Raw genomic sequence first — 14,577 nt, 5'->3', positions numbered from 1 at the left:
GCCACACCTGTCTGGTGGATGGATTATCTTGGCAAAGGAGAAATGCTCACTAACAGATATGTAAACAACATTTGTGAGAAATATGCTTTTTGTGTGTATGGAACATTTCTGTGATCTTTTATTTCAGCTCATGAAACATGGGACCAACATTTTACATGTTGCGTTTTATATTTTTGTTCAGTGTACAAGGAGTACCGGTACTGAGTCAATGTGCAGGAGTATGAGGTAGTTGACGTAATATGTACATGTAGGTAGGGGTAAGAGTGACTAGGCAATCAGGTTACATAATAAGCAGTAGCATCACCATATGTGAAGAGTGTGAATATGTGTGTTTGGCGTCAATATGCATATGTGTGTTTTGTGTTGTGAGCGTATGTCGTATGTGTGTGTTGGAGTGTCATTGTAAGAACAGTACCAGTCCAAAGTTTGGACACACCTACTCATTCAAGGGTTTTTCTTTATTTGGACTGTTTTCTTCATTGTAGAATAATAGTGAAGACACTATGAAACTATGAAATAACACATATGGAATCATGTAGTAACCAAAAAATGTAGATTCCTCAAAGTAGCCACCCTTTGCCTTGATGACAGCTTTGCACACTCTTGGCATTCACTCAACCAGCTTCATTTGGTAGTCACCTGGAATGCATTTAAATGAACAGGTGTGCCTTGTAGAATTATTTTCCTTCTTAATTTCCTTCGGTTTGAGCCAATCAGTTGTGTTGTGACAAGGTAGGGGTGGTATACAGAAGATAGCCCTATTTGATAAAAGACCAAGTCCATATTATGGCAAGAACAGCTTAAATGAACAAAGAGAAACGACAGTCCATCATTACTTTAAGACATGAAGGTCAGTCAATCCGGAAAATGTCAAGAAATGTGAAAGTTTCTTCAAGTGCGGTCGCCATAACCATCAAGCGCCGTGATGAAACTGGCTCTCATGAGAACCGCCAAAGGAATGGAAGACCCAGAGTTACCTCTGCTGCAGGGGATAAGTTCATTAGAGTTAACAGCCTCAGAAATTGCAGCCCAAAGAAATGCTTCAGAGTTCAAGTAACAGACACATCTCAACACCAACTGTTCAGAGGAGACTGCGTGAATCAGGCCTTCATGGTCGAATTGTATTTATATAGCCCTTCTTGCATCAGCTAATATATCAGTGCTGTACAGAAACCCAGCCTAAAACCCCAAACATCAAGCAATGCAGGTGTAGAAGCACGGTGACTAGGAAAAACTCCCTAGAAAGGCCAAAACCTAGGAAGAAACCTAGAGAGGAACCAGGCTATGAGGGGTGGCCAGTACTCTTCTGGCTGTGCCGGATGGAGATTATAACAGAACATGGCCCAGATGTTCAAATGTTCATCAATGACCAGCATGGTCAAATAATAATAATCACAGTAGTTGTCGAGGGTGCAAAAAGTCAGCACCTCAGGAGTAAATGTCAGTTGGCTTTTCATAGCCAATGATTGAGAGTGTCTCTACCGCTCTTGCTGTCTGTAGAGAGTTGAAAACAGCAGTCCTGGGACAGGTAGCATGTCCGGTGAACAGGTCAGGGCTCCATAGCCACAGGCAGAACAGTTGAAAATGGAGCAGCAGCACGGCCAGGTGGACTGGGCAGAGCAAGGAGTCATCATGCCAGGTAGTCCTGAGGCATGGTCCTAGGGCTCAGGTCCTCCGAGAGAAAGAAAGAGAGAATTAGAGAGAGCATACTTAAAATCACACAGGACACCGGATAAGACAGGAGAAGTACCCCAGATATAACAGAATGACCCTAGCCCCCCGACACATAAACTACTGCAGCATAAATACTGGAGGCTGAGACAGGAGGGGTCAGGAGACACTGTGGCCCCATCCGATGATACCCCCAGACAGGGCCAAACAGGCAGGATATAACCCCACCCACTTTGCCAAAGCATACCACTAGAAGGATATCTTCAACCACCAACTTACTACCCTGAGACAAGGCTGAGTATAGCCCACAAATATCTCCCCCACGGCACAACCCAAGGGGTTCAACCCACTCAAGTGACGCACCCCTCCTAGGGACGTCATGGAAGAGCACCAGTACGCCCGTGACTCAGCCCCTGTAATAGGGTTAGAGGCAGAGAATCCCAGTGGAGCGAGGGGAACCGGCTAGGCAGAGACAGCAAGGGCGGTTCGTTGCTCCAGAGCCTTTCCGTTCACCTTCACACTCCTGGGCCAGACTACACTCAATCATATGACCTACTGAAGAGATGAGTCTTCAGTAAAGACTTAAAGGTTGAGACCGAGTCTGCATCTCTCACATGGGTAGGCAGACCATTCCATAACAATTGAGCTCTATAGGAGAAAGCCCTGCCTCCAGCTGCTTGCTTAGAAATTCTAGGGACAATTAGGAGGCCTGCGTCTTGTGACCGTAGCGTACGTGTAGGTATGTACGGCAGGACCAAATCGGAAAGATAGGTAGGAGCAAGCCCATGTAATGCTTTGTAGGTTACCAATAAAACCTTGAAATCAGCCATAGCCTTAACAGGAAGCTAGTGTAGTAATATGATCAAATTTTTTGGTTCTTGTCAGGATTCTAGCAGCAGTATTTAGCACTAACTGAAGTTTATTTAGTGCTTTATCCGGGTAGCCAGAAGGTAGAGCATTGCAGTAGTCTAACCTAGAAGTAAGAAAAGCATGGATTAATTTTTCTGCATCATTTTTGGACAGAAAGTTTCAGATTTTTGCAATGTTACGTAGATGGAAAAAAACTGTCCTTGAAACAGTCTTGATATGTTCGTCAAAAGAGCCATCAGGGTCCAGAGTAACGCTGAGGTCCTTCACAGTTTTATTTGAGACGACTGTACAACCATTAAGATTAATTGTCAGATTCAACAGAAGATCTCTTTGTTTCTTGAGACATAGAACAAGCATCTCTGTTTTGTCCGAGTTTAAAAGTAGAACTTTTGCAGCCATCCACTTCCTTATGTCTGAAACACAGGCTTCTAGCGAGGGCAATTTTGGGGCTTCACCATGTTTCATCAAAATGTACAGCTGTGTGTCATCCGCATAGCAGTGAAAGTTAACATTATGTTTTCGAATGACATCCCCAAGAGGTAAAATATATAGTGAAAACAATAGTGGTCCTAAAACGGAACCTTGAGGAACACTGACATTTACAGTTGATTTGTCAGAGGACAAACCATTCACAGAGACAAACTGATATCTTTCCGACAGATAAGATCTAAACCAGGCCAGAACTTGTCCGTGTAGACCAATTTGGGTTTCCAATCTCTCCAAAAGAATGTGGTGATCGATGGTATCAAAAGCAGCACTAAGGTCTAGGAGCCCGAGGACAGATGCAGAGCCTCGGTCTGACGCCATTAAAAGGTCATTTACCACCTTCACAAGTGCAGTCTCAGTGCTATGATGGGGTCTAAAACCAGACTGAAGCATTTCGCATACATTGTTTTTCTTCAGCTTTTTCTAAAAATGTTGAGAGAAATGGAAGATTCGATATAGGTCGATAGTTTTTTTAATTTTCTGGGTCAAGGTTTGGCTTTTTCGAGAGAGGCTTTATTACTGCCACTTTTAGTGAGTTTTGTACACATCCCGTGGATAGAGATACGTTTATTATGTTCAACATAGGAGGGCCAAACACAGGAAGCAGCTCTTTCAGTAGTTTAGTTGGAATAGGGTCCAGTATGCAGCTTGAAGGTTTAGAGGCCATGATTATTTTCATCATTGTGTCAAGAGATATAGTACTAAAACACTAGTGTCTCCCTTGATCCTAGGTCATGGCAGAGTTGTGCAGACTCAGTACAACTGGGCTTTGGAGGAATACGCAGATTTAAAGAGGAGTCCATAATTTGCTTTCTAATGATTATGATCTTTTACTCAAAGAAGTTCATGAATTTATTACTGCTGAAGTGAAAGCCATCCTCTCTTGGGGAATGCTGCTTTTTAGTTTGCGACAGTATCAAAAATAAATGTTGGATTGTTCTTATTTTCCTCAATTAAGTTGGAAAAATAGGATGATCGAGCAGCAGTGAGGGCTCTTCGATACTGCACGGTACTGTCTTTCCAAGCTAGTCGGAAGAGTTCCAGTTTGGTGTGGCGCCAATTCCGTTCCAATTTTCTGGAAGCTTGCTTCAGAGCTCGGTATTTTCTGTATACCAGGGAGCTAGTTTCTTATGACAAATGTTTTTAGGGATCCAACTTCATCTAGGGTATTGCGCAAGGTTAAATTGAGTTCCTCGGTTAGGTGGTTAACTGATTTGTGTCATCTGACGTCCTTGGGTAGGCATAGGGAGTCTGGAAGGGCATCAAGGAATCTTTGTGTTGTCTGAGAATTTATAGCACGACTTTTGATGCTCCTTGGTTGGGGTCTGAGCAGATTATTTGTTGCAATTGCAAACGTAATAAAATGGTGGTCTGATATTCCAGGATTATGAGGAAAAACATTAAGATCCACAACATTTATTCCATGGGACAAAACTAGGTCCAGAGTATGACTGTGGCAGTGAGTAGGTCCAGAGACATGTTGGACAAAACCCACTGAGTCGATGATGGCTCCGAAAGCCTTTTGGAGTGGGTCTGTGGACTTTTCCATGTGAATATTAAAGTCACCAAAAAATAGAATATTATCTGCTATGACTACAAGGTCTGATAGGAATTCAGGGGACTCAGTGAGGAATGCTGTATATGGCCCAGGAGGCCTGTAAACAGTAGCTATAAAAAGTGATTGAGTAGGCTGCATAGATTTCATGACTAGAAGCTCAAAAGATGACAACGTCGTTTTTTTTTGTAAATTGACATGTGCAATCGTAAATGTTAGCAACACCTCTGCCTTTGCGGGATGCACGGGGGATATGGTCACTAGTGTAACCAGGAGGTGAGACCTCATAACACAGTCAATTCATCAGGCTTAAACCATGTTTCAGTCAGGCCAATCACATCAAGATTATGATAAGTGATTAGTTCATTGACTATAACTGCCTTTGAAGTGAGGGATCTAATGTTGAGATGTGAGGTATCATGATCTCTTTCAATAATGGCAGGAATGGAGGAGGAGATTGCTAAGGCGAACACTGCCGTGTTTAGTTTTGCCCAACCCAGGTCGAGGCACAGACACGGTCTCAATGGGGATAGCTGAGCTGACTAAACTGACTGTGCTAGTGGCAGACTCCACTAAGCTGGCAGGCTGGCTAACAACCTGCTGCCTGGCCTGCAACCCATTTCATTGTGGAGCTAGGGGAGTTAGAGCCCTGTCTATGTTCGTAGATAAGATGAGAGCACCCCTCCAGCTAGGATGGAGTCCATCACTCCTCAACAGGCCAGGCTTGGTCCTGTTTGTGGGTGAGTCCCAGAAAGAGGGCCAATTATCTACAAATTCTATATTTTGGGAGGGGGAGAAAACAGTTTCAACCAGCGATTGAATTGTGTGACTGCTGTAGAGCTCATCACTCCCCCTAACTGGGAGGGGGCCAGAGACAATTACTCGATGCCGACACATCTTTCTAGGCGATTTAAACGCTGAAGCTATGTTGCGCTTGGTGTCCTCTGACTGTTTCATCCTAACATCGTTGGTGCCGATGTGGATAACAATATCTCTATATTCTCTACACTCGGCAGTTTTAGCTTTAGCCAGCACCATCTTCAGATTAGCCCGTAACGGGTGGAGTAGAGACCAGAGAAGGCTTAGCCTCTGACTCCGACTCGCTGCTTAATGGGGAGAACCGGTTGAAAGTTTCTGTTGGCTGAATGAGCGACACCGGTTGAGCATTCCTACAGCATTTCCCTCCAGAAGCCATGAGAAAGTTGTCCGGCTGCGGGGACCGTGCGAGGGGATTTATACTAACGTTACTATCTGTACTTACTGGTGGCATAGACGCTGTTTCATCCTTTCCTACACTGAAATTACCCTTGCCTAACGATTGCGTCTGAAGCTTGGCTTGCAGCACAGCTATCCTCGCCGTAAGGCGATTGTTCTCCTGTATATTACAGCGACTGCAATTAGAAGGCATCATGTTAATGTTGCTACTTAGCTTCGGCTGTTGGAAGTCCTGACAAACCATGTCCAGATAAAACGTCTGGAGTGAAAAAGTTGAATGAAAAAAAGTTGAGTGAGGGGAAAAACTAAAAATACAAACTGTAATTAAAAAGTAAAAACCGTGAAGTTGGTAGCAAAGTTAGGTTGGCAACAAAACGTACAGCAGCACGTAAACAAGTCTGCAAGTTGTGACCGTAAAGAAACCACTACTAAAGGACACCAATAAAAAGAAGAGACTTGCTTGTGCAAGAAGCACGTTCGACATTAGACCTGTGAAATCTGTGAAATGAGTCCAAATGTGCAATTTTTGGTTCCAACCGCCGTGTCTTTGTGAGACGCAGAGTAGGTGAATGGATGATCTCTGCATGTGTGGTTCCCACCGTGAAGCATGGAGGAGGAGGAGGTGTGGGGGTGCTTTGCTGGTGACACTGTCAGTGATTTATTTAGAATTCAAAGCACACTTAACCAGCATGGCTACCACAGCATTCTACAGCCATATGCCATCCCATCTGGTTTGCGCTTAGTGGGACTATCATTTGTTTTTCAACAGGACAATGACCCGAAACACCAAGACCAAGAAGGAGAGTGATGGAGTTCTGCATCAGATGACCTGGCCTCCACAATTACCCAACCTCAACCCAATTTGAAATGATTTGGGATGAGTTGGAAGCAGCCAACAAGTGCTCAGCATATGTGGGAACTCATTTAAGACTGTTGGAAAATAATTATTCATGAAGCTGGTTGAGAAAATGCCAAGAGTGTGCAAAGCTGTCATCAAGGCAAAGAGTGGCTACTTTGAAGTATCTCAAATATAAAATATATTTTTGATTTGTTTAACATTTTTTTTCTTTCTACATGATTCCATTTCATAGTTTTCTACATTCTACAATATAGAAAATAGTAAAAAATAAGGAAAAAAACCCATGAATGAGTAGGTGTGTCCAAACTTTTGACTGGTTCTGTATCAATGAGTGGGCTCCAACTGTCCATGAGCATTAGTGTGAGACGCATCACAGCAGGCTGGACCAGCCATGACGTGGCTAGCAAAGGAGAAAGAGATACGTGGGCCTGTCTGCCCTTCCCCTGACTTCCCTCTGGCCTAGCTGCATACTGGATGTAGGCTAGACATGGGTTTGATTGCCTTTCCAACTGCACAACAGTTGATGTCAGAAAAGGTGTGTGTGTGTGTGTGTGTGTGTGTGTGTGTGTGTGTGAGTGTGGTAGCCTTGTGGTTAAGAGCGTTGGGCCAGTAACCGGAAGATCACTGGTTTGAATCCACCGAGCCGACTAGGTGAAAAATCTACTGGTGCCCTTGAGGCACTTAACCCTAATTTCTCCTGTAACTCGCTCTGGATAAGAGCGTTTTCTAAATGGCTCAAATGTAAAAATGTTTATGTATACAGGTACTGTGTAAGTAGCAGAGGCTGAACTGGCCAGTGCTTATCTGAATTAGAATGAATGTACATGGACTGCAGTACCTTCAGGCTTGGGCTTCATCAAAGCTTGGTACCAGGCAGGCACTTAGTCCTTATCTGGACTGCAGCAGCAACGTGTGTGTGGGAAAGCAGGCATAGCCTGTTTCAGACAAGGTCGTCAAGAGCTCAAATGTAATTTTAGCTTGGCCGCCTCCCTGGTTTTTATAGACCAATAGTTTAAGACATATTTTCAGACGTTTTGTATCATTCAAATGGTTTCCTTTGATTTGAAAACATTTCAGTCAAGCAGTTGTTGAGGTTTTTCTATAAGAATGTTTTCATTGTCAGAAAATAAGTTCTATGAGTGTGAATCTTTGTTTTCCTGGGCACACTGTTCTCTACTCCTGCTTTTCTGAAAGATCGTAACAATAGCTCGTAAAAGAGCACTCGAGAAGAGTGAGATTAACAACACAAGGGAATGTTGCCTAGGGAAAACCCTGCTCCCAGCAGGTATATTTATCACAGCTCTGTCAATCAACTCCTGGCTGCATTTCAAATGAACCACTTTTTTATTTTGTCTCATAAGGAACGCTTTTGGTTGAGAATATGCAAATCCAAGGCCGAGCGGAAGACCCAGGTAGAACCATCTCTCTCTCCCTCCGAGACAACTACAACCACTGGGTAATACTGGACCCGGTCAGACAGAGGCTCTACCTGAACAGCACCGGCAGGGCCCTCGACCGAGATGTAAGCATTCAAACACGCTATGACTATTCATATGTTTTTGCTGTGGGGTTTGGGTTACTCTAAAGAAGAAAAAAACAGTTCACCGCAAGTTAGCGACACATTTACATTCCCTTCAAAATACATCCTGAGGTAAAATAAGCTCCACAGCATACTGTAGCCACGTTGTGTTTCTTTGCATTCTCTTATTAAACATGTACAGTGTGCAAGCAACAAACCTATCCATTCTTGAAAGAAAAGTCCTGCACATGCACTGAACTGTACACTTTGAACAGTGCACCGGATAGAAACGTTGGCTAAATGGTATATGTTATGTACCGGTGTTAGCGTAGTTTATGATAATAGAACAGCAAAGCATACGTCTGATCTGAAGCATAACTTTCTATACATGTTCTACACATCAATCCCAGTCATTTTGTTCAGTGTGAACCAGTTGAAAGGAGACAAATGACTCTCTGTCCCCTGCTGTCCTTGGTTCCTTCTGAAACTATGCTCCCCCCCCCCCTCTTAGCCCCCCTCCTACATCCATTCCATCGTGGTCCAGGTCCAGTGCACCAACGAGCTGGTCGGGAGCATCATTCGACACGAGGTGCGCATCGTTGTGAGGGATCGCAATGACAACGCGCCCCAGTTCCAGAAGCCTCGCTACTATGTCGCCATAAACGAGGTGAGACCCCCAGGACAACCTAGTTAAATCTTTTTTTACAATCCAAGACGATGTGTCTGACTCTCGCTCCGAGTTCACAGGCCACCATTGAGCAGTATCTCATTTACTTAGTATTGAATATTTCAGTCCGTTCAACCTGAATAGGGCCATACAATTTGGGAAAGGCTGTAAAAATGTGAAATATTAGCCATTGCTCAGTGACTGTGGACTGGTAGGTACGGTAATAAATTCAAATCTAATTACATTTATTCCCATTGAGCTTTTTTGACTGTTAAAGAGACTAAGACTGTGGTCATTAAAATTACTGTAACTATAGCTACTGCAGGATCTTCCCACATTTTATTCTGGAGACCTCCTGATTTTTTGTGTGGTTTAACATTGATGGCCCATCCAACCCCTGGGACTGCTTGGGTCTCTATGTGGTTTAACAGTGGGACCTCCATGGGTCTCTATGTGGTTTAACAGTGGGACCTCCATGGGTCTCCGTGGTTTAACTTTGGGACCTCCATGGGTCTATGTGGTTTAACAGTACATTCTCCATGGGCTCTGGGCATAGAGGGCCACAGAGCAGCTGGTGTCTCACTGAGGTGTCCCACCAGGGGACAAATTAGCTACATGGTGATTTTGCAGCTTTTCCCTAATAGAAAAAGGGTCCCCTGAGTGTTTCTGTGTTAGATTGAGCTCATTAGCGAGCAGCCTTTTGGAGTAGCAGACAGAGAAGACAGCCCCTGCAGAGGCTTCTGTTCTCAAACTATTGGAAATGGTTTGCTTTCGTTATTCTGCTCTACAGATTTATTGTCACACAGTTAGAAATGTTGGTAAAACTTTACTTGGATAGTTCATCTGTAGATGCTCTACACACTATCAGCAACATGTTCAACTATCTACTAACCCTAGCTCTAACCCTCACCTTAACCCTCATCCTAACCCTAAACGTAACCCTTACCCTGAACTTATTCTAACCCTAAACGTAACCCTTACCCTGACCCTTATTCTAACCCTAAACGTAACCCTTACCCTGACCCTCATCCTAACCCTAAATGTAACCCTGACCCTTATCCTAACCCTAAACGTAACCCTTACCCTGAATTTATTCTAACCCTAAACGTAACCCTTACCCTGAACTTATTCTAACCCTAAACGTAACCCTTACCCTGACCCTTATTCTAACCCTAAACGTAACCCTTACCCTGACCCTCATCCTAACCCTAAACGTAACCCTTACCCTGAACTTATTCTAACCCTAAACGTAACCCTTACCCTGACCCTTATTCTAACCCTAAACGTAACCCTTACCCTGACCCTCATAATAACCCTAAATGTAACCCTTACCCTGACCCTTATTCTAACCCTAAATGTAACCCTTACCCTGACCCTCATCCTAACCCTAAACGTAACCCTTACTCTGACCCTCATCCTAACCCTAAACGTAACCCTTACCCTGACCCTCATCCTAACCCTAAACGTAACCCTTACCCTGACCCTTATCCTAACCCTAAACGTAACCCTTACCCTGACCCTCATCCTAACCCTATAAACGTAACCCTTACCCTGACCCTTATTCTAACCCTAAACGTAACCCTTACCCTGACCCTTATTCTAACCCTAAACGTAACCCTTACCCTGAACTTATTCTAACCCTAAACGTAACCCTTACCCTGACCCTTATTCTAACCCTAAACGTAACCCTTACCCTGACACTTATTCTAACCCTAAACGTAACCCTTACCCTGAACTTATTCTAACCCTAAATGTAACCCTTACCCTGACCCTCATCCTAACCCTAAACGTAACCCTTACCCTGACCCTCATCCTAACCCTAAACGTAACCCTGACCCTGACCCTTATTCTAACCCTAAACGTAACCCTTACCCTGACCCTCATCCTAACCCTAAACGTAACCCTTACTCTGACCCTCATCCTAACCCAAAACGTAACCCTTACCCTGACCCTCATCCTAACCCTAAACGTAACCCTTACCCTGACCCTTATCCTAACCCTAAACGTAACCCTTACCCTGACCCTCATCCTAACCCTCATCCTAACCCTTACCCTGACCCTCATCATAACCCTTACCCTGACCCTCATCCTAACCCTTACCCTGACCCTCATCCTAACCCTAAACGTAACCCTTACCCTGACCCTCATCCTAAACCTAACCGTAACCCAAATAGTTGCTTATCGACAGATAGTTGACCTGTAGAGCAACTACAGGTGGGAGAAACCGGACTATCCAAACAAAGTGCGACTGAAATGTTCGACTGACACGGAGATAGGAGGTCCAATAGAATGCAGAGACTCCTGTCCATCAGTCAGCTTTTGAAGCCCATGTAGTGGAGAGCTACAAGGCTGTCGAAGCAGAGAGCGATATAACAGCTAGAGGTATTCACGGCTGAACGAAGTATGTTGTGGAGCTGAAGACATCTGCTAATGGGAGATCTTGACTGCACACGTGGACATACTTGGCATGACGGTACTGTGTGTCATAGAGTATCTGGAGAGCCTTACTTGCATGCTTTCCAACTTTCCGCTGAAGTTGCAAGCCCGGAGGATGGGAGGAGTGAATGCCAATCATGCGTGCTAGCTGTATGCTCTTGTGAGACCTTGACCCTGTTTAAAAATTCCATTAACTACACCGTCACCTGAGACTGGCATCAAGAGTTATAGTCGAGGCTGAATCACTCACACGTGTTAATCAGGCACTTAGTCTTTAGACAGCTCTAGATGCACCTTAACCTTTCAACACCTTGTTATCTCATATGGGGAGAATCTTTTGGCCTCTCCTTGTGTATCCCAATAAACTACTAAGATGTGCTAAATGGTGTATGTAACCCCTTGGTTATTAAATGCACTGTACACATCTTTATGCCACATTAATTCATTCCTTACGGCGGCCTTCATGCATACAGTCTGTTACGCAATGTTTATCACTGAGGCGCTGATGTGCAGACTAAGGGACGTGGAGGAGTGATGTGCTCCCAGAGGCGTGTCTGTGACCGGTTGGCGCTGGGAGAGCCTTGCATCCCAATGAGGAATCTTGGCGCCTGTCCTAAATAATGTCAGCTCCTAAATAATGCGCGCTTATGTATTTCTGCGATTAACAAAATTGCAGAGTGGATGGGATGTATGGCTGTCCCTATCCTGTCGAAGACAACCGAGTAGATTTCAATTTTTGCGAATGGGAAACATGGAAATCGTGCCTCTACTTTTCATTACAGCACCTCTTTAGAAATTACTCTGGGTCCCTGCTGTGGGTTTCTATGAGGTTTTTCCTATTCAGCTCAGTGAAAACATTTTTACAGTCGTGTTTCACTGAACTCTCTCCTCTCTTCCTCTTGTATCTGACTTCTTTTGTGTGTTCATGTTCCTGAAAAGTCAGATACAAGAGCTGCAGAGTAGCATTTCAGGAGCTAAAATACCCAGGTTTCCTTGGTGCTGCCAACAGGCACTAGACTATTACCTTCTCTTCTCACATCTGATAGCGGTCCACTGTGGGGCTCAGGTATGACAGCTGAAAGGAAGCATTCTGGTGCTGTGAATCACTCGCCCCTCTCAGAAGACCAAGAGCAAGGCTTTGTTGGTGACTGGCTGAGCTAGCCACCTCAGAATCCAACAGGGATTATGTTGTTGCGCAACCAGTCACTTCAAAACCTAACTAATCCTGTTTTCACCGCAATATGCTTGTCTGTAAACAAATGAACAGCATGTTGTGACGCGGGAAAAATCTTACAGTTGCATATCGCAATGCTATTTTTGACGATATTATATAGCTACTTTTTTTGTTGCTAGGTAGCGTAAGCTAGCGCTATTGTCGACTGTGCCTGCACCAAAACTACAGTATTTTTCATCCTATAGCTTGTTCTCCATCTTAAAAAAAAATAGTGATCCAATATTGTTTTCAGCACTTTTGTTTCCATGACTGATCAAAACTCATTTTTCTCATGCGCTCTCTTGTCCCTCTGCAGCAGATGTACACTATAGTGAGAAATATGTCAGGAATGTCAAATCGCAATAAAATTGCAGTATCAAATCACAAAACATATAGAATCGAGAGAATCTTAATAGTCGTATGGGCACCTAAGTCTCGTGATAATATAGTATAGTAAGGTTCCCAGCCCTAATGTTGGTTTAGCCCTTACTGTATGTTTCACTCAGAATGGCTGGATCGTTGGTGTTTTGATGAAGGTTGTTGTCGACCAAATGCTTAGCACAGGAAAACTGACACTTACATCTGATTCAAGTGTGTGGAGACTTCTTTTTATAGTTTGGATCGTTAGTATTGTCATAACGATGTAATAATGTCTCACAGTTGACCCCAGTTGGCACCACCATCTTCTCCGGCTTCACTGGGAATAATGGAGCTCTGGACATTGATGACGGCCCAAACGGACAGATCGAATACATCATCCAGTACAACCCAACTGACCCGGTATGTTACATCTCAATACTTACTGACTGACCCATTCAATCTGATTCTCTTTAAACCCACGACTGATGGCAATCACACTGCACAGCCTCAAAAGATTGCTAGAGATATTCGATTATGACCGTATTACTCATATCACTAGGTAGGGGTCACAAAGCCACAAATGTCCTGTTGAGGCAATCTCTACACCGGAGATCTCTGCACTCGCTCTGGCAGACAATGAATGAGGCAAGGGGGAGCTTTTCTGAGGGGAGTGCACTCTTAACCCAGGGCAGTGTATCTCTTTGTGTCACAGATGGCCAACAGGACGTTTGACATCCCTCTCACCCTTTCTGGCTCGATGGTCCTGAGGGAGAGGCTCAACTACGAGGAGATCACACGCTACCTGGTCATCATCCAGGCTAATGTAAGTCTGTCTGTCTGCATAGCTATCTAGTCATCAAAGTCTGTGGTCATGTCTGGAATGGCACCCTATTCCCTGTATAGTACACTACTTTTGACCAGGGCAGATACGTGAACCGACGTGGCATGTATTTTCAATGCAAGTGCTTTCCAGGCTGAAATGAATGCAATGCAGAATGTTTTTGAAAACTTTAATCTTTTGGAAAATACACTTAAGATGGAACCGCGGTGTTCCACCAATTAGGTGCCTTTTAGGTGAGTGGCGAGGCCTACGCAATTTTTTTTTTTTTAGATACTCCTACCCGAGGTAGAACAAAACACAAGCATGTTTTTTTTCTCCTCTCTAATGTATCCCATTTATGAAATGGAGGGTTGTGTAAAAAATGTTTTACTGCCAAAGTGGTTCAATTTGATAGATATTGTGACACACCCCCTAAACTCGAAAAGTGCAGAATAATGTCTGGCTAGAGGGTGGATGGGTTGCATAATCTCATGTAGCCTAATATTGCAAGCTCTGACATTTGCTCAAATGTGGAATGCAAGTAGTCAGTTTGTCTACACTCCACACACAAACAAACAGCATAAGGGTATATGGTCCTGCCTGACAAAAATACATACACACTAAGGACAGAGGGCTCCTGAAGGGTGAAGGTTCTATGTGGAAACCACAGGAGGTTGGTGGCACCTTAATTGGGAAGGATGGGCTCATGGTAATGGCCGGAACGGGGGAAATGGAATGGCATCAAGCACATGGAAACCATGTGTTTGATGTATTTGATACTGATTCAGTGGAATCCGTGGAATGGTATCAAATACATCAAACACATGGTTCCCATGTGCTTGATGCCATTCCATTTCCCCCGTTCCGGCCATTATTATGAGCCGGTCTCCCCTCAGCAGCCTCCAC

General features: G+C 44.1%; 1 protein-coding gene across 1 annotated transcript in view; it reads left to right on the top strand.

Moving 5' to 3' along the window:
* Positions 1-14,577, top strand: part of LOC139376583 (protocadherin-15-like) — a 185,551-nt gene that overhangs the window by 27,270 nt on the left and 143,704 nt on the right. The window contains exons 5-8 of the mRNA XM_071119336.1: positions 8,018-8,178; positions 8,687-8,842; positions 13,152-13,271; positions 13,564-13,674. Of these exons, the coding sequence (XP_070975437.1) occupies positions 8,018-8,178; positions 8,687-8,842; positions 13,152-13,271; positions 13,564-13,674 (548 nt within the window). The remainder of the gene's footprint in view (positions 1-8,017; positions 8,179-8,686; positions 8,843-13,151; positions 13,272-13,563; positions 13,675-14,577) is intronic.

Source organism: Oncorhynchus clarkii, chromosome 20 (assembly GCF_045791955.1).
Source record: "Oncorhynchus clarkii lewisi isolate Uvic-CL-2024 chromosome 20, UVic_Ocla_1.0, whole genome shotgun sequence".
NCBI classification, from domain to species: Eukaryota; Metazoa; Chordata; class Actinopteri; order Salmoniformes; family Salmonidae; genus Oncorhynchus; species Oncorhynchus clarkii.
This window is presented reverse-complemented; position numbering and strand designations above follow the sequence as displayed.